Source organism: Erinaceus europaeus, chromosome 22 (assembly GCF_950295315.1).
Source record: "Erinaceus europaeus chromosome 22, mEriEur2.1, whole genome shotgun sequence".
NCBI lineage: Eukaryota > Metazoa > Chordata > Mammalia > Eulipotyphla > Erinaceidae > Erinaceus > Erinaceus europaeus.
In genome coordinates, this window is record NC_080183.1 from 14939679 (window position 1) to 14960629 (window position 20951).

A 20951-nucleotide genomic window follows, 5' to 3' on the forward strand; every position below is an offset into this window, starting at 1 on the left:
AATGTTAGAAAATGAGTTTTCCGTGGCAGAAGGAAAAAGGGAAAACAGCTCCATTACTTTTTAAAGCTTTGTATGTTTCTACGTTCCAGCTGGTACTAGCCAAAAGAAAATAAATTCTGTGCAGAAGGGCCATCGTTTACAGTAACGACCAACCTGGAAAGACCATGAAAACACACAGGCTGTGGTCTGGGAGGTGGCGCAGTGGCTAAGGAACTAGACTCTCAAGCATGAGGTCCTGAGTTTGATCCCCGGCAGCACATGTACCAGAGTGATGGCTGGTTCTTTCTCTTCTCCTATCTTTCTCGTGAATAAATAAATAAGTTCTTTAAAACAAACAAACAAAACACAGGCTAAAGGCTGAGTTCATGCCAGATAGCTCTGGAGGGTCAGAGACAAGCTTCTGGTTGCCACAGAGTACATCAGTTCAGTCCACTGTGTGTCACAGCCATTATCAAGGAACAATCAGAACACAGCACAGCGTGAAGGGAGAAAGTGAAGAGAGGGAAAAAGGGAAAAAGAGAGAGAGGCAGAGAGGATAAAAAGGATGAACCAGCATGGCACAGTATACATGGACTCTGGGGAACCGATAAATAGTACACTGTTTTTGCTATTTTTCAAGACAACAAAGACTAAGAAATTAGCTGTAAGAGAAAGGTGTGTGTCTTGAACATTCTGAGCTTTGTGTTTGCAGCGTGCTAGCTAGCATGTAGTTAGCACTTAGAATATCAACAAAAAAGCTTATTGTAAAAAAGAAAATAAAAGGGGCCCATGCTGTATATAGCCCATGAATCTCATTGGCTTTATAGTGAAAGTTTATTGTTTTTAATACTAGTACAATCAGCTACCAGTTACATACAGTAAAAAAACAAAAACAGCCACAAAGCGAGGGTGAGAGAGGGTCTGTGACACTGTACAGCGGAGGAAGAACAGCTTTCTGTTGGAATCCACCGGCAGACCCCCACCTGGGTCAGCAGTTACGCTACTCCCCCTCCCCAAAGTAGTTAGAAAGAAAAATCATGTCTTGCTTGGGTACAGCAAGATGCTAATACCTCTTGGGGACACTGGAGGGCTTAAAAAACTAAAGTAGTAGAAACAAAATCAAAACTGAAAACGTAGAAGCAAGGTGACACACAACGAAGCTGCAGGGCCCGTGGCTTCAGTCACCTCACAGCGAACCACCTGGAAAGAAAGAGAGGCGGTCACGGCCAGAAGACACAGCTCAGGAGACCCGAGAGCCCCACCAAGCCACCCCTCCCCAGATCTACAGAATCCAAGGCTCTCTTGAGCTTTCTATCTTTACAAGTCACTCAGTTTGCCAAAAAAGTTTCCTTTCTCAACACACTGTGCTGTAATCATTGGCAACCAGCACACACATACTCCATAAGAAGAAATTAGGTGAGCTGAAAGGGGTTTTTTTTAGTGAAGCATGCTGCGGTCTTTAACTCACACTCTGCATATCAACCACACAGAAGGCTATCTGTATGAATGGGTACGCTTACCTTAGAGGAACAATGACTCCATTCAAAAACTTAGTCTCATATATATTTGGTTCGATTGAGGGCTTTTTCAGCCAGGTGACCACTTTCATCTGTGATCTTCTCCCAATCAGTCTGTCCGACCACAAAACCTATGGCCCTTTTCCTATCTGCATCCTTCTTCTCTTCCAGATCTGCCCATCTCACCTAAAAAGAACACAGCATTAGGCTGGGCTTCAGGAAAAAAGAAAAACTACTCAAAGGGCCTCTTTCCTCTCTCCAGAGTAGGAGGGGTAGGATGACTGATGTGAAACCAGTCAGACGCTAGCCTGGGAGAGCTACAGAAAGTCACAGAACAAACACTCTGGCCGTTCACCAAGTCCCAACAATCTCCAGCTTGTGAATCAGCCACGAGCCAGGAAGCATCTTCTTCATCTACAACCCCCCCCCCCCTTTTGCCTCCAGGGTTATTGCTGGGGCTCAGTGCCTGTACTACAAATCCACTGCTGCTGGATTTTTTCATTATTGTTGTTACTGTTATTGTTGGATAGGACACAGAGAAATTGAGAGAGGAGGGGAAGACAGAGAGGGAGAGAGATACCTGCAGACCTGCTTTACTAGTTGTGAAGAGACCCCCTTGCAGGTGGGGAGCTGGGGGCGAACTGGGATCCTCAGGCTAGTTCTAGCACTTTGTAGTATGTGTGCTTAACCCACTGCACCGCCTCTTGACCCCCAGGACTTTTAAAAAAGATTTTATTTATTAATGAGAAAGATAGGAGAGGGAGAGAGAGGGAGAGAGAGAGAGAGAAGCAGACATCACGCTGGTACATGTGCTGTCAGGGATTGAAGTCAGGACCTCATGCTTGAAAGTCCAATGCCTTATCCACTGCACTACCTCCTGGACCACTGGACCTCATTTTAAAATTTGAAGTGAAGCACTAACATCTACCTCATCTGCCTATCTCCATCCTCACTCACTCTAATCTGTTCTGCCAGAGTGCACTTCCTAAAACACACACATCTGTGACTCACATCTGTTTGAAATCCTCTGCCTACCTCCAGAAAACAAGGAAGGCACGCAGGTTGTGGAGATATTCCCGGGCGGCTCTTTGCTGTGCGGCTCTCAGAGCTCCCGGCCACCTTCTGCAATGCCTGCCCTGCCCTGTCACCCATGACAGACCGCAAACACCTACATCAAGGACTAGGAGTCTCATTTGTCTCCACACGCTAAATATTCTTCTTTTTAAAAATCACTTTGTAGGGAGTCAGGCATTGGCGCAGTGGGTTACGCGCAGGTGGCGCAAAGTGCCTAAGGATCCCGGTTCGAGCACCCAGCTCCCCACCTGCAGGGGAGTCACTTCACAGGTGGTGAAGCAGGTCTGCAGGTGTCTATCTTTCTCTCCTCCTCTCTGCATTTCTCTCTGTCCTATCCAACAATGATGACATCAATAACTACAACAATAAAACAACAAGGGCAACAAAAGGGAATAAATAAATAACATTTTTAAAAAATGACTTTGTAGGGAGCCAAGCTGTGGCACACCTGGTTAAGCGCTGTGTACGAGGACTCAGTATACAAGGACCCAGGTTCAAGCCCCTGGTCCCCACCTGCAGGGGAAAAGCTTCACAAGTGGGGAAGCAGAGCTACAGGTGTCTCTCTGTCTCCTCCCTCCCCTCTCAATTTCTATCTAATAACTATTTTTTTTAAATCACTTTGTTGAGGAAATGTTGATTTACAGGACTGTCACTACCAAGTCCTATTATCACTTCTAACTTAATTGATTTTTCACTCACCTTCTCACTTTTCACCTTCAAACCTAAGATTCCTCTAGTTTTCTCTAGTTGAGGAAATGGTGCTTCTGGCCTCTCTACTCCCAGACGCAATGCATCTAATGCACTGTGAAGTCCTTAGGCCCTCTGAATTCTCCACTCCACACTTGACTCTCCGCCAGTTACACCAAAATGGCCCAGGTGAACATTCCCAACTCCTTTAAGGCTGACAACATGCTAATCTCAAGTTTCTGTTCTCCATTTTTGTTATTTGTGCATTTTGATCCATAAATTTGTTAAGTTTTGACCCATTTTTGTATGTAACATGAGAGATACACACTGTAAAAACAGCATTCACACATAAACAGTCCCTTCCTCTGCTGAGTTACTGAGGGGATCTCTTACCCTCTTCTTTCCAGGCTCAGAAGCGCGGGTATCATAGTCATCAGGGAGCTGGAGATAGTCCTCCATTCTGCTGGCGATCGCCTCCCAGTCACGTTTTCTTTTAGTACCAGTTCTCAAGCCATCCAACTTGTCTGAGGGACAAACACAGAGCCGCAGCATTAAGGAAGAGTGAGGGTTGACGAACATCATACAAACATGGGAAAAGAAGACTGGGGCACTGTCAGAGGACACGCCTGCATTCCTGAGAGAAGCAGGAATTGTAGATCCAAACTCTCTTCGTGGCTGAGATAATATCAGGGTCTGTGAAATTTCCGTGGTTTGTCTGATATTCATACTGACATCCATCACACTATACGATTTTGATTTAAGTAATAAATGCAGACCGAAAAAAAAAAAAAAGGTACTTGTCTCTCGCCTTTTGTCCTTCTCTGTCCCCACCCCATCATACTTCAGCTCTCATTTCCTGAGGGAAAATGCAAAATTGGGTTTTTCTAACAACAATTTCCCCCACTCTTTTAAATTTCAACAGTTAAGAACACCATCAGTCTAATACGTGTGCCACATGAGCAGCAGGTAGAACCCAGAACTTAATGCGTGAAGCTAATGCCAACAGAGATTCAAAGAACCAGTTGTTTTGATTGCTGTGCAAGGATTCCCCACAGTTCATGCTCAGGATTAAGCTAGGTACAGAGTTTATCTTTGTTATACTACAAAAAAGTTGTTGACCATTCTGAAGCTAGAGACCAGTCAACCAGAGCAACCAGCCCTCAATTTCCTGACTAATCACAGTGAGGGTGTTGGGCTTTCCAAGGTGTAAGACTGGGTCTATTCAATGAGGAGGGTCTGATGATTCAGCTACTATGAAACATGCATTGGTGACTCCAAGAACACGCAATGACAGTGGGTGGTCTCTTTTCTTACTTGTCAACAGTACAGATTTTAAATTTTACATGTGGAATACTATTATGATATTTACATATCTTAGCAACATTCAAGCACTAAACTTTTGGACAGGGGAAGATGACATAAAGGTGACGCAAAGAGACTATCATGTCTGAGGCTCCAAAGTCCCAGGCTCAATTTCCCACACCACAAAGCAGAGCTGAACTGCATTCTAGTTAAAACGAGCAAAAGAGAAGAAACACTAAACTTCTAAAATCTACACCTATATAGCATATCAGTGAAGGAACATCTGAAAACTCCAGAAAACCTAAAAGCTCCAGAAACTCCATGATTTCACTAATAATACATGCTGTGTAAAAAGAGAAATGGGGAAGGGGGGGTGTTTTGAGGTACCAAGCAGGAGAGAATTTATGTGGAAAGAAGAGTACAATGAGCACAGTGGGAGGAGGGAAGGTGAGTTCATGATTCAGATGTAAAAAGTTCCACACACAATTAACTGCATGATGCGTTGTGGGCTTCAGAAATTAGGGGGATTTTGCATACTTGGAAAGTTTTTATTTTCTAACAGTGTTTCCAATGTCATAGGAAAGTCATCAAAACAAACAACAACACTTTACAAAACTCGAGAAAATTTTATCCTATCACCTTGGAATAATTTTGACAAAGCTGTATTCAACAGAAACAGCTTCCTGATCTCTGTAAGCCACGCGCTGCCCCAAAGGCTCTGACTACGTGTAGGTGGGAGGCTGAACATAAAAGTTCTTAAGGAAGGGATCCCGTGACTGCACAGGGACGGACACAGGATATGAATTCAAAAGTCTAAGAATGTCCCACACACAAAACTTGTCTTAGTTTAACAGTATTACCACTCGAGCAGGAAGCTCCAACATGTTTATCAAATAAACTTCAGAGTATTTCCAAATGTAAGGTCCAACTTGGACATTAATATAATTCAAAGAAAAAAATCATGTTTCAAATCCAAGCAAACCAGAAAGGAAGCGTGAATATTATAAGAACTTTTCCTTGTGCTCTGGGTACCTGACAGAAATCACAGGCCCAGAGTCTCACATTGAAATGCCAACATGGGAGTTGAGATGGGCAAGTAACTTCTAGTCTGAACGCCCTTGTTTGAAATGTTTGCTCTGGAATTTTACTGTGCATGTCTAAAGATTCCTTCTTGGCACTGAAGAAAGATTCCTACTTTTTCCACATGGCACCCTGAGAACTCAGACACACAGATGTATGATGTAAGATGAGGAGACTGGGGTGTGAATTACAGAAAACAACTGGAGTCCGTTACAGTCACACTGATGATGTTTAGAGATCTGAGTTTCAAAAGATGACTTCTGAAGTTTTAATATCCAACTTGGCAGGTCACAGAAGTTTAATGCCCTTCAAAGCACTAATACTAAAAAAAAAAAAAAAAAAAAAAAAAAAAAAAAGGGAAGTTGATACAGCTGTATATTTTCTAAAAGTAACTGGTGTTTCTCAGTATGTGTTCATGATGAACATGCAAGGGCTGAGCGCCTTTACTAGTAGTAACTGTATGAGACGACTGTACTGCCAACATGTCAAACAAGTTACATAGTAGTAACTTGTTAGCCGACACAGATGACAAGAGATTAAAAAGAAGAAGTACTTGATGTGGATGAATTGATTCCCAACACTTGAAGTAGCTGCAGTGCTGAATTCTAGCATCTGCTATGGCACGTAACACCCACCGCCCCGGAATTGGGGCGCTTACCTCCCGGCCAGCAAGGAGCCAGTCAGGTGTGACTCAAGGTGGGTCACCAGCAATCTTTACCAACTCTGGCAACACACCTCTTTCTTTCTTTCTTTCTTTTTTAATATTTATTTGTTCCCTTTTGTCGCTCTTGTTGTTTTACTGTTGCAGTTATTATTGATGTCGCTGTTGTTGGATAGGACAGAGAGAAATGGAGAGAGGAGGAGAAGACAGAGAGGGGGAGACAAAGACAGACAAACCTGCAGACCTGCTTCAACGCCTGTGAAGCGACTCCCCTGCAGGTAGGAAGCCAGGGGATCGAACAGGCACCCTTACATGTGTGCTTACCCCACTGCGCTACTGACTCCCATCATACCACTTTTTTTTTTTAATATTTTATTTATTTATTCCCTTTCGTTGCCCTTGTTGTTTTATTGTTGTAGTTGTTATTGTTGTTGTCGTTGTTGGATAGGACAGAGAGAAATGGAGAGAGGAGGGGAAGACAGAGAGGAGGAGAGAAAGATAGACACCTGCAGACCTGCTTCACCGCCTGTGAAGCGACTCCCCTGCAGGTGGGGAGCCGGGGTTCGAACCGGGATCCTTATGCCGGTCCTTGTGCTTTGCGCCACCTGCGCTTAACCCGCTGCACTACAGCCCGACTCCCCCATCATACCACTTCTAACGACCACTCACACACAGGCTGGGCTACATATGTGTATATGAACAGGAATAAGAGGGTATAGACATATAGATCGAGTATGTGCAATGAGATTTAACCAAATGCACAGAAGACTAGGTTGGTCTTTTCTCGTTGGTGGACTCACTTGTGAATCAAAATTTCTCAGAGATTTAGCTCTTCTGATTTCATGTATGATACTCCTCAGCATAATTATGTTAGCAAGGATAATTTATGCTGATATTCAGAAAAACAGATCATGCTTGGTAATCTACTGAACTTGTTAAAAGGAAGGCAACATAAACAGATCAATTCTCAGATAAAGATCCTCTAACACAGAGAAGAATCTTCTCAACTGACTCCAGGGGTCAGTATCGAAGCGTTAAGTAGCTGCACCTTTAAGAAATTTCACCCTCGATTTACTTCCATCTACAGCTGTATCAGCGCTCAGGATGACAACGGTACAAGTCATTAAGCGACATGTCATAAAGAATAAGTAAGCCAACTGGGGAATGTTATGCATGTACAAACTACTGTACTTACTGTTGAATGTAAAACATTAATTCCCCAATTAAAAACAAAAAAAGAAAGAATAAGCAAGCCAACTACAAGGACATGAAAACTGATTTTCTAAGTTCCTTATTAGATAAGTCAGTGTCTTTAACTGCAATGATTTATGTAGCAAATCCATTTCTGGAATTCGCTGTTTAATGAATCTTTCAGTCACTACAATTTTTTTTTAGATTTATTTTTTTAATTTTATTTATTTACTTATTACAGGATAGAGACAGAGATAAATTGAGAGGGATGGGGAGATAGAGAGGGAGATAGAGAGACACCTGCAGCCCTGCTTCAGCACTCATGAAGCTTTCCCTTGCAGGTGAGGACCAGGGGCTTGTACCTGCGTCCTTGCACACTGTAATGTGTGTGCTTAACCAGGTGTGCCACCACCTGGCCCCCAGTCACTAAATTTGTACAAAGTGTATTTTTCTTTCTGAGCAGCAAGTGGCAGATGACCAGAAATGTTTCCCCAGAAGTCAATGCCAAAATTAATATCGTAACTTGTCAAATCATCAGAACTCATTTCCTTTGTCTTCAGAAAACAGACTGGCTCAAGTTTTGAAAAGCATGACCCTACATCATGTATTACATAAGGCCTCTGAAGGATGCACGCTAGTTGACTATTATTCACTCCTGCAACCCCCTTGGGTCTGCCTTAGTTCTGTCTCAAAGACAAGCATGTTGTGACACTGAACCATAAGAAAGTCTTTTAGTTTGTAGGTTATTCTAATAGCACAGAACTTGGTCTGATATCAAAATAAGCATATTTAAGGCATTTTTATTTTCAAAAAAGTAATTTTTCAATTGTTTTCTTATAAATTTATTTGTGTTTGATACTTATAAATCTATTGGGATGCAGAGAAGGAGATCCGAGGTTTATAAAGATTTCTACAGAGGAAAGACTCATGGAAGAAGCTATCAGCAAACATATTTCATATGGCATACACTGGGTAAAGTTTCTACACTTCGCAACAAAGCACCTATGTTTATGGAACTACAGTTTATGGGACTTTCTTTTAACAAGGAACCTGGCCAACATCAGTTGCTAACAGAACTAACTAGTTGGGCGAAATGAAAGGCAGAGTCTATGTGTATGTAACATACCTCCCTACACATACTCCATACCAGAAACAGTGTGTCCCAGAGAATGAAGCAGCTAGATTATCCACATTTACTCGACAAATTTACTTAAAATGCTAATTACTTCAGTTTTGGAGTAACAGCAAGGTAAGAGAAATGCAGAGAACAACAGACATACTTCACACATTAAAAAGATTAATCTTTCTAGAGAAAGATGTTCATGTGTTTTTATTTTTAAATTAATCTGCTTTAGTAAACACTCTAGATAGATGACTAAGTTAGCTCAAACAACCAAAAAACATATTAAAGTGCTATAATCAGTACCGCCATTGAAAACTGATGAGAAAAAATTTATTGACTATGGATGATTTTCTGCTTGACCAATAACCTCACATTAAACAATTCTGCTCATTTAAATACTCATTTCAATTATTTTAACTCATAATCTGACACTAGAGACTAGGTAAAGGAAATTTTAAATGAAATCACAGAAAGTAGTATCCTCAAAAACATGAATTAAAATGTCTACCTTCCCCTACCTAGAAATTGTATCTTAGTGTATGAAGAAGGGAATTGTCTTTTACTCAGGGTTTAAACATCAATGTGCACAAAGAATTCACAATCGGGATCAACTATGTACTCCGGCTACTTTTTTAAAGAAGCAATCTTCTCAGCACCAAAAATTCTGATTAAATATAAAAGAATGGACCTTAGAAGTGACAGTATTTTGTTGCTAGATCCTTCGTGTTTTTACTTCTTTAGCAGGTCAAAATGGTATTGGAAGGCAATGCTTTTAAAATATGTTTTTTTTCCACTCTGTCAGAAGATTTAGCTGATAAACTGAAAACTGATAGACCGGAATAGGTAAGGTAGGCCACAAATCTTGGTTTATGCAGAAATCTGGGAAAACTTGTTCTTGTCTCAGCTGAAAGATCTATGACCATTACCACCAGGTACCACATATAAAAACAGGAAAAAGGAAATACCCACCTAGCTTTGCCTCAGATGTGTCCATCTCCCATTTGCTTTTCGGAATGTAACCCTAAATTGTACACAGAGAGAAGCTCGAAGGGTTAGAAAGAGACACATACATGCATATCACTTTTGAATGGAAAAGCATTAAAATTGGGAATGGATTCAGTCTCCACTCACTAGTCATAAATACATCCTTGGGGAAAAAAACACAGTCTCATTATCTCTGAAGAAACTGAATTCACCGAACTTCACTACCCAGACTGCTCAGTAGTCACTTTAAAATCAGATCATGAAGGCGCTGTGTGGAAGCTACAGTTCACTTGTGAGTGTACAGCGAGTAAGGTGAGCATGTCTCGTAGCTACTGTGCTAGTTCTCATATCACTCACAGTAGTGGGAGACTTACAATGCCAGCGAGGTGACTTTCAGAACCCAACAGCTATTTTCATGTGACAGCAGCCACGAGGGACAAAGGATGTTCTTCAAGATGATTTTTGTGGGGTTGGGAAGATAGCACAGTGGTATTACATCAAACTAACATGTTGAAGGCTCAGAGGTCCCAGGTTCAATCCCCAGCTCCTAGCTACAGCAGAGCTAAGTAGTGCTCTGGTCGGTCGGTCGGTCTGTCTGTCTCTCTCTCTCTCTCTCAAGAAAAAGTAAATCTTAAAAAAAAAAAAAAAAAAAAAAAGGACAAGTTTTACTTTTTATACCACTGTAATTTCAAATGCAACAAAGAGAGAAGAAACTTGGCATTACTGAACCCAGATGTAATGTTCAACTTCATTTTTAAAATGACTGAATCCATTGGCCAGTTCGGTCTTCCAAAGGCTTAGTTTACAGAATCCTTTTCAGAGCATTTCTTTTTCATTAACTGGAAACTAGATTATTGTTTCTGATGACTTTTAAAATTAAAATTTCCTTAAAAAGCAAAATAAATGACAGTTTTTCTATTACATGAAAAACCAGAACCCTCCACAAGCAATTCAATTTTTATTTCATAAAATAATTGGGTATTCGATTTCAAAGTCCCATAAGATTTCCAGATATCCTGATGTGTCTGTGTCATTGTGGAGTAGTTTATTCAAGTGGCAAGAATATGCTTCACTCCAGCAGGTGACTGTGACTCCTCTTTTTCGTAGTTTGGACTTTTCTCTTGGATCCTAATACACTAACTTTAATATCTATCAGGACTTACTCTGCATGACAGACTCACTAAAGGTGTCAGCATCTTCTTTCAACTATAGGGGATGCTCAAGTTTAGAGGACAGACTGACACAGGCAAAGTGCAAAGTGTGGAGTATTTCACGACAGTAGTTTCTGTGGAAGAACTCCATCATTCTAGTCTTTTAAGCCGGACTAACCGCTCAGTTTCAATTTACTAGGCCATACATTTACCATTATTTTCCCGATACATTTTTAGGACAAACCAAGGTAGAACTATGCTGAAGTAATGGTGCTGAAAGCTGGGTGTGGATGAAAGTTACACAAATTATAACTCAAAATTCATCTGAAAAACTTAACCGTCACTAGAATAATATAGCTGTAAATTCTGAGGCATGTCTACTAGGTTCACTAGAGCACCAGTGAGGCAAAACATCACACCAGTGATCCCTTAATAAAAGGTTTCTATAACCAGGAGAAGTTTGGATATCATCCAGCTGTAGCAATTGGTACAAAACAGAAAATGCAAAGTTGATTGGAATTCCATCAAAATGGTTAGAGTAATGTGAGACTTAACTCTTAACCCTCTGGCTAAAATTCTCTGAGAATCTTTTACTCTTGGAAAAGAACCCAATAGTAGAAGATCTAGAGTTTACATTTTTGAATGGGTTAAGAGAAGTTTTATGATATCAACATAAGCAAAATTAGTCTATCAATTTCCCCCCTGCTGGAAGCACCATCCTCTTTAAGACATCCCTCTTCATGAAGTATTAGGACCCTCGGAAATAAAGAGATGATCCAGCAGGGTAGAACCCATTTCCTTGTCAAGTCGCTGACATAGAAATAGAGTACTACAGAGTATGTCATTTTAAAAATAGTAGTACATTGAAAGTCCCAAACTTTGAGCGGTTCCTGAGAAACTCAGCTGTTATGAATAATATCTTGAACTGAAATCTCCACAAAAAGACGATGGAGCTCCAGAAAACTGACATGATAGTGTCCTCACAACACCATCCGCTAGTACACACAGTGTAAATAGGAAGAGGCCACAAGCTATATTCCAGAACACCATGGACCTTTGAGTGAATTTCTGCCTATGTTTTAGACCATATATGTTAAAATACAACCTAGTTAAGAAGAACATATTTTTGTTTAAAGGAAAAAAAAATACTGAGACTCAATTACCATTAACTTTACAGCTTATTTTTTAATCCACATATGAAAACTGGAAATGCAGAGGTTGACACCATCTCTATATTGATAAACACAGTTTCTATCCAGAGTTCTCTGTATCACACATGGGATTGATAGAACCACTTTTTAGAGAGTTTGTATTTTCTAGGGGGTAGCAACCAGGGTTCTTGCTGTGCACATTTTCAGAATATGAGAAGCAGCTTTAGCAAGGGCTAAAGTACTAGACAAGCTAAATAATATTTTGGGTTAAAAAAAAAACAGCATTATTCAAAGGCATTGCTAATCTCTGCGCCTCATTAGCAAACACTGCAAAGCAATGTAACTACATTCTTAAATGACAGGTAAGGCAAACATCTCTACAAAGGTGTGGTAAACAACATTTACAGCAGGTACATGGGCAAACTCAACTCACACTATGCAAGCCTCTACTCAGCCTAAGCAAAATGCATGGCCTGAACAGTCAAATCATCTCCCCGTCACTTAGCAGGATAAAGCGCAGAACAAGTCCAGCAGCCAGTGGCAACCCTCTGCCTCCTCTTTCATTCAGTAAGTTCTCCTGCCTTACTGATGTGACAGAAACTCAGTACCGAAGAAGAGACAGTAATGCCTATGCTGGGTGTGCTGAGCCACGTAACTGCCGGCATGTAAGGATGCCCTGGTGTAGTCACTGATTCTCTTAAATATGTGTTCCCCTAGAGCCACCCACAAACAGAGGAGTGAGTACAGGGTAAGAGGCTTAGTATTCTAAAGTTTTCTCGTAACAACACAGAAAAGGGATTTGGCTTTTTTTTTTTTCTTTCTTTCTTTCTTTCCTGGTGGGGAAAAATTAAATTTACCCACCCAAAAGTCTCCTTGAAGATAGTTACGGGAACTTGTACCATCAGGGTACATACATATCAGAGGCACTACTAGGAACCAGGCCTGAATCTAAACCCTTAAGGATCTGAATATAGAGACACTTGGTTCAAAGTGGTTGGTCTGTCTCCTACCAGTTCGCTTTCCTCTTCCTCTGCATCTTTCTTTTCATCCTTCTGTTCTTCGATATTTGCATCAAAATCTTCCATCTCTACCTATATCACCCAATAATATTTTTAAAAAGACTGAGTTAATATTTAGGAAAATGTTGAGTTCATACTGAAATATTCAGGGCTGAAAGGTGCTAAGCTCTGTAACTTTACTCTTACATAGTTCCACAATAATAGGAACAACAGTAGTATACATCCAGAGGGCGATGCGTGGCATCAACAACTGGTGAATCTCAGTGAAATCTGAGGTGCCAGGTGAGGGGGAACTCACTGGGCAGGATGCCTGCCTTGTTGGGCCTGGCTCAGGTTTGAGCCACAGTACCATACAGGGGAGGTGCATGGAACTATCTGTCTCAAGGAAAAAGAGGCCCAGGAGTGACAAAACTGCTTATGTGTGGAGACCTGTCTGTTACAGACACACACGCGAATTAAATTAAAACTGCTCCAGATGAAGAACGGAGGCTCCTACAGTGCAGCAGCTGAGCCGGGGAACACTCACTTCCTCAATAGCAGCGTCCTGCAGCAGAGAGCGGATGTCCAGGCGCATCATGTGGCGAGGCGCTGCCTCCCAGTGGTCAGCCATCTAGCGAGAGAGTTGGGAAGCCAAGTCATCTCTGGACAGCACTGGAGTCTGAGTGAGCACGTTCTAACTTATACTGTGAAGTATAACACGCTAAACTACCTTTCACCTACACACAGTGGATAAGAAACACTGACTAGAGGAGACAGAAAACATACGTTGAAAAGTAAAAGAATTTCTGGACAACTATGCTGGCAAGAGACAAAAATAAAATTTAGAATACAACACTTTATATTTAAAAAAAAAAAAATCACCTTATTTATTTCTTTTAGCTTTCTTCCATGAATATTTCTTTTGCCACAAGTCTGGTTATCTGCACTCATTTCAGCCAAATATACCTTGGGAAGAATGAGCAACAGTTAGACAAATAAACTCAGCACTTACCTGAATGGTGCTTTGCTTTGTCTCACAGACACATAATTTAAAAGAATCAAACTCTGGGTAGAAGTGGGGCTCTGGTGTCTCTCCGTGAAGTTCAGCTCTAGTAAGTCTGTACCTCAAATCCTTTGGTCTTCGCTGCACTCCAAAACTGGTCAAAATGTCTAACTCTGTCATTGATGGCGTCCAGGATGATGAAGGGGAAAAAGCCGTCATCCAGAGTCTTCTTGAAAGTTTTGAACATGCTGCTGCGGTAGGTCTCCTCCATCTCGGCTTCATATTCATACTCCATCACCTAAGAGCCCCCAAAAGAAAGGAGACTTAACAAAAGCAAGCAGTCACCTCTAGACAGCTCTCCTTCCTTGCTGCCAGCTGGAGAGTCTGACTTTCTTCACCCCTGAGTACTAGAGTTTGTGCTGAAGACTGAGAGATTTTACACAGGTACCAACCACTGTACTTAACTGTGAACCATTAATCCCAATTTAAAAAAAGTTTCTTCAGAAGAGCTACATTCCTCTCTGAAAACAGTAAAAAAAAAAAAAAAAAAAAAAAAAGTTTGTAAACCAAATATAACCTAAGGGGAATAATTACAGTACCTTCTTTTTCACTTTCTTCCCAGAATCTGGATCTTTTTCTTCTTTTTCTACTTCAGTGATGAAGTAATCATCTAGGCTTAGAACTCTGGGTGCAGGGCCGCCAAATTCTACCTCCTTATCCTAATAATCACAGAGTCAAGAAAGTTAAAAGGATAAACAAATCCTCATGCCAGAGTTACTTTTTTGGTGGTTAAAAAACACGCATACAATCCTTTGGCTATTTTCAATCAAACAGAGGCAAAAACCTTTCTCCAAGCAGATGAAAAGTGGTGGGTGGCCTGGGAGGTGACATAGTAGGTAAAATGTTGGGTTCTCAGACATGAATTCAATCCCCAGAGTCATATGTACCAGAGTAATGCTCTGGCTCTCCCTTTCTTTCCCATTAGTAAATAAATCTCTATTGTCTTTTTAAGTTTATGGCTCATTTATGGAAATATATAGAGGGTAGCATATGCCACCTGTGCCAGCTACAACAGAGTCACCAGCACTACCCAGGCTGTGCTGTGTGCTAGAAGGGAAGGTTTTCCTGCTCACTCACCCGAATAAGTTTTGCAACATGTGTCTTTCCACTGCCAGGTAACCCTCTCATGATAACAACGATCTGAAACACAATGGAAGCACAAAAACGTGAGGAGACCTATCAAATGAATCAAAGAAGAAACAAATCAAAGAAACGAGGCCGTGGAGAGAGCTCAGTCTGTCAGGACACTAACTTGCATGTCTGACGCCACAGTCCCAGAGCTGAGCGGTGCTCTGGTCTCTCCTTCTTTCTCTCATAATAAGCAAGTTAATTAAACACATCTTTAAAAAAAAGTAAGAGAAATAAAATATAACCCCCCATCAACACGGTGAGACAGAGAAAGAGGAAACAGAGACCAGGTGGTGGTGCACATTACTGTGCACAAGGACCCAGGTTCAAGCCTCCGTCCCCATCTGCAGGGGGAAAGCTTCATGATGGTGAAGCAGGGCTGCAGGTATCTGTCTCTTTCCCTCTCTAACTCCTCTTCCTCTCTCAATTCCTCTCTGAAACTATCTAATAATAAACAAACAAACAAACAGAAAGTGGGAACAAGCTTGAGGCATGAGGCTTCGGGCTTGAAACTCAGCAATGGATATACTGGAGATCTTATTTCTGTCTCCGTCTCTCTCATTAAATAAAGTTTTTTTTAATCATGTATATATACATACACACACACACACACATATATATTTTGCAGTGACATTTTACCATTAACAATGACCTATTATTCTCTAGGACAGACCACATAACAGGTCCTGAAAATGAATTGGAAGGAAGGAAGGAAGGGAGGAAGGAAGGAAGGAAGGAGATAAAAATACCTGCCAAGCAACAACACATCACAAATAGAAGAGATCTCTAAGGCACAGGACTCTGATCTGGCAAGCAGCAGAGGTTGAACTGAAATCTGCCACCCCTCCATTGCTCTAAGTCTGCAACAACGTGCACAGGAATTTAGAACTGCAGAGAGAAGGGACTGGGTGGCAGCTCACCAGTGCAGGCTTGCCTGGAGCTTAGAGCTGCAGAACAGAGGGAGACTGAATTGAGCTCCCAATGTCACTGACGGTACGTTCTGCAAGGAGCCTCCCCTAGCTGCTGGTTGCTATACACTAGGCCTGCGGTCTCACAAAAACTCTGCAGAAATTAAAAGCAGCAAACTGGTAGACTTGGAGAGAGGAGGTTGTTACTGGGAGGGTTTGCTGGAGTTCTGGGAGACACATTACTGGAATTCAGGTGTTTTTTTTTTTCTTAATATTATTGTTTGTTTACTATTGGACAGAGAGAGACTGAAATTGAGAGGGGTGGAGGATAGAGAGAAATATCTGCAGGCCTGCTTCACCACTCATGAAGCTTTCCTCCTGCAGGTGGGGACCAGGGGCTTGAACCTGTGTCCCTGTGTACTGTGAGCGCTTTGCCAGGTATACCACTGCCCAGCCCCTTGGAATTCAGTTTCCATAGTGACAGACCCTGGGGGGAGGATTCCATGTTGACCACACAAAGATCCTGTTTACCTGCTAGTCCCAGAGCACATGCAGAGCGGTCACAACTACAGTAAGAGGCCCCAATCACAGCAACCTGTTCACTGAGCATTTTCAACTTCAAATGTTAGGCTGCTACCACTTACACATCTAAGTTACTTATAATAAATTTCCACTGTAGTCTTATGAAACAAAAAAGATGTCTAGAATCTGATGTTACTATGTTCAGAAAGTTAAGAAATTGTCTTTAAGTGGTGATAATATTCTGGACTTGCATACATGAAGTCCTGAGTTCAATTTCTGGCATCAAATATGCCAAAGGTGCTACTCTGGCTTTTTTTTTTTTTTTTTTAACCAGAGCACTGCTCAGCTTTGGCTTATGGTGGTGTGGGGGACTGAACCTGGGACTTGGGAACCTCAAGCATGACAGTCTCTCTGCATAACCATTATGCTATCTACCCCCACTCTCTACTCTGGCTCTCTTGACCTATCTCTTTCTGTGTCTCTCTTGTGAAGTAATATTTTAAAAACAAAACAACACAAATTCTGCTCAGGACATTGAAAAGATTTTTGATTTGCTGCTGAGCTGAAAGAAAACAAGTCGAGGGAGTCAGGCAGTAGCGCAGCGGGTTAAGCACAGGTGGCGCAAAGCACAAGGATCCCAGTTCGAGCCCCTGGCTCCCCACCTGCAGGGGAGTTGCTTCAGATGGTGAAGCAGGTCTACAGGTATTTTTCTCTCTCCCTCTGCCTTCCCCATCTCTCTCCATTTCTCTCTGTACTATCCAACAACAATGATATCATCAACAATAATAACTACAACAATAAAAAACAACAAAGGGGAAAATAAATAAATATAAAAAAAAGAAAAAAGAAAACAAGTTGACTACATAGGACTTACTCTCTCAGGTCTGCTCTCTCGGCCAGGTGGTTTCAGAATATCATCCACATTCTTAGATTCAGGCTTTTTCTCACCGCGTGGAGCTGGAGGGGGCTGGTGGCTCAGTGAGGGAGCAGGTAAGGGCATTCGCTCTTCAGGATATGCTCTTCGTTCTCCTAGGGGTCCAGCAATTGGGAAAAAAATTATTATTTATATAGCAGCTATTTCAAAGATTAGCTTCTTTGCTCCTCCATCCTTGGGTAATATAATTCAGATGACTTGGGGGGTCATTTTTAAACCCTAAGTAGAGAAAGCTTAGGGTAATATAAATTGAAATGAAAATGTGTAATTTTAGGCAAGAATGTTCTGAAAAATATTAAGTGTGTCCCTTTTTTGTAGAAATGGAGGGGAAAGGTTAAGCACAGGACAGAAAAGACCCATTTATACTTTACTGGGTGGTCCCAATTATGATTTATGGTCAGTTCTGTAATATCCCTTTTATGGTTTTAAGAACAAGAGTCACCAGTAAGGAAAGCTTCTGAAACAGTCATGAGCTTCAAGTGTTCGTGCAATCTGTAGCAGTGAAAGCCTACAAGCAAATAAATGTCAATGTCCAATAAAGGTATTTATTTGTGTCTGCTGTGCTGGGCTATGTGCACGCCTGGCATTCTGGGTTAACTTTTTCATTCCTTTTACTTGAAAAAAAAGGGGGTGGGTGGGGAGAGGGACTGACTACAGCATCAGAATTTCATTTGGTGCCACTACTCTTCCATGTGACACCATTCTTTCTTTCTTTCTTTCTTTTTTTTTTTTTTTTTGGAAAGAGGGCTGTGGAGACAGCACAGTGGTTATGCAAAAAAGCCTTTGATGCCTGAGGCACCAAAGGTTCCAGGTTCAATTGCCAGAACTGCCAAATGTCAGAACTGAGTAGCCCTCCCTCCCCTACTTCCTATTTCATTTCCTTCAATCACTCCAAGGCTAACCTTGTCAGACAAAGTAAGGATTACAAAAGCTGGATACGGGTAAGAGTTTCATTTCATAGCTCCAACAGAAATCCTCTCCCACTGCTTACATTCCCAACACCCTTAACAGGTAATGAGACGCTATGCTACCTCCAAACATGGACGGTCCTTCGTAAGCTGGTCGGTCAGACTTCCGGTCATAAGATGGTCTCTCAAAGCCCCCTCTTCTAGATGAGGAATGATCTTTTTTGTCTCGATATGACTGAGTCCTAAAAGATGTACCAGGGAGTGTTTTGGTAAGGTCTCCACCTTATAACAACATGTTAGCTTCCCGATTTTCTTTATGGGTGGTTTTGCACACAGTCATTGCTTACTTTTTTTTATTGGCTTATTTATTGGATAGAGACAGCCAGAAATCAAGAGGGAAGGGGGGAGATAGAGAGGGAGAGAAAAAGAGACACCTACAGCCCTGCTTCACCACTTGCAAAGCTTTCCCCTTTGCAGCTGGGGACTGGGGGCTTGAACCCAGGTCCCTGTGCACTACTGTAATACGTGCACTTAACCAGGTGCGCCACAGACCAGGCACCTTTTTTTCCTACATTTTTATTTTACTTTTCCATTTAGATCTTCGTAAATACAAATTTAAAGAACTCAATAATTGGCAAAAATCAGTTGTTAACCTAGTGATTACTAATGACCATGCTTTTATTACTAGTAATGCTCTATTTTCTTTTATGGCTAGCTCTATCTCCCATTTAATTCTCTGAAATCCAAGCAGATAAAACCACTTCCCTAGAAATTGGTCCAGGAATAGTTTCCTTTCTCCAAAACACACACACACAGGCACGCCTAATATATTATTTATTGAATCTCTCTAGATACTGATTTTGCTGAACTTCGATACAATAATTTGTGCAACTGGCAAAGATATTTTTCTTTTTAAATATTTTATTTATTTATTAATGAGGGATAGGAGGAGAAAGAGAAAGAATCAGACATCACTCTGGCACATGTGTTGCCGGGGACTTAACTTAGGACCTCGTGCTTGAGAGTCCAACATTTTATCCACTGCACCACCTCCAAGACCACTGCAAAGATACTTTTCATAGCATACCTATCATCTCGAGGCCGGCGTTCTCTGTCAAATCGATCCCGGTCATAGTCGATAACACCACGATCTCGATCTCTATGTGTCTCTCGATCTCTTTTGAAATCTCTATGATCTGACATGACATTACTTGGACGATCAAAGTAAGGCTCACGATCTCTGTCTCTATCGTAACGATCACGTTGACCCATGTGCTCTACAAAAATAATTTGTGTATACCTATGTTCATAGCAGCAGCACAGTTTGTAATAGTCAAAACCTGGAAACACCCAGGTACCCAACAACAGATGTGTAGCTGAGAAAGCTGTGGTATATATACATAATGGAATACTACTCAGCTATTAAGAATAATGAACCCATCTTCTCTGACCCATCTTGGATGAGCTAGAAGGAATCAAATCATATGAAATGAGATCAGCCAAAAAGAGAAGGATGAATATGGGATGATTTCACTCATAAACAGAAGTTGAGAAAGAAAAACAGAAAGGGAAATGCAAAGTAGAATTTGAGTTTGGAGTATTGCATCAAAGCAAAAAACTATCAAAGATAGAAACAGGCTGGGGATATGGATCTACCTGCCAAGACCCATGTCCAGTGGAAAAGCAATTCCAGAAGCCAGACCTCCCAGCTTCTGCACCCCATAAAGATCTTTGGCCCATACTCCCAAATGGAAAAAGAATAGGAAAACTTCCAATGAAGGGGGATGGGATCTAGAACTCTGGTGGTGGGAATTATATGGAACTGTACCCCTCTTATCCCACAATCCTGTTGTTCATTATTAAATCATTAATAAAATAAATTTAAGGAGAAATATGCGATAATTAGGCCTTAAGAGGTTTGAAAATACTGATCTTTCAGAAAGTTATTTGTTTTCTTGTCATTAGCATTCTGGGCTGACTTTCTCCAAGGGGGGGAGGGGGGGGCGCACCACAGCACAGCAGCTTCCTCCAGTGTGGTGGAGGTTGGGATCAAACCTGGATCATGCTCATGGCGAAGTTGCACACTCCCCAAGTGGGCTATTTTGCCAACCTGAGATTGCCCCTAAAACACAACATTTGCATGTCTGAGCCCCCACATTCAATCTGTGGCACTGTTACGTCAGAACAGAGCAATGCTCTGGTTTTTCCCACTCAATAAAATAAATAAATAAATAAAGGGCAGGGGAGAAGCATAACAGTTATGCAAAGAGACTCTCATGCCTAACACTCCAAAGTCCCAGGTTCAATCCCTCATACCACCAGAAACCAGAACTGAGTAGTGCTTTGGTGGCAGTAGTAATAATAATAACAACAGTAATCTCTCTGGGGCTCCTACCTGTCTCAAAAGCTGATCTTTCAGGTATTGGATCTGGGCGCAGAGTTATTCTTTCTCCATAGGGTATCTGTTCAACTTTATTAGTGGGCATGTCTGGGAATAAGAAAAACAGAAGTTAAGGGCAAAAAACACTGTAAGAATGAACTGTAAGGAAGTAATGCTAAAGCTGCTAATTCCTTCAGAAACCCAGACATG

At 41.5% G+C, this 20951-nt stretch overlaps 1 protein-coding gene across 6 annotated transcripts in view; it reads right to left on the bottom strand.

Moving 5' to 3' along the window:
• Nucleotides 1-794: 794 nt before the first annotated feature.
• Nucleotides 795-20951, bottom strand: part of YLPM1 (YLP motif containing 1) — a 56393-nt gene continuing 36236 nt past the window's right edge. For 3 of the 6 annotated variants that reach the window (XM_060181287.1, XM_060181290.1, XM_060181292.1), the window contains 14 exons: nucleotides 20757-20849; nucleotides 19449-19638; nucleotides 18485-18603; nucleotides 17394-17548; nucleotides 15039-15101; nucleotides 14501-14620; nucleotides 14023-14199; nucleotides 13781-13864; nucleotides 13446-13529; nucleotides 12911-12991; nucleotides 9584-9635; nucleotides 3651-3781; nucleotides 1500-1682; nucleotides 795-1179 (listed from right to left, as the gene is read on the bottom strand). In XM_060181287.1, the coding sequence (XP_060037270.1) occupies nucleotides 1536-1682; nucleotides 3651-3781; nucleotides 9584-9635; nucleotides 12911-12991; nucleotides 13446-13529; nucleotides 13781-13864; nucleotides 14023-14199; nucleotides 14501-14620; nucleotides 15039-15101; nucleotides 17394-17548; nucleotides 18485-18603; nucleotides 19449-19638; nucleotides 20757-20849 (1496 nt within the window). In that variant the 3' untranslated portion in view covers nucleotides 795-1179; nucleotides 1500-1535. Of the gene's footprint in view, nucleotides 1180-1499; nucleotides 1683-3650; nucleotides 3782-9583; nucleotides 9636-12910; nucleotides 12992-13445; nucleotides 13530-13780; nucleotides 13865-14022; nucleotides 14200-14500; nucleotides 14621-15038; nucleotides 15102-17393; nucleotides 17549-18484; nucleotides 18604-19448; nucleotides 19639-20756; nucleotides 20850-20951 lie in introns of those variants that run through there. The other 3 variants (XM_060181288.1, XM_060181291.1, XR_009547266.1) reach the window with 3 other exon arrangements.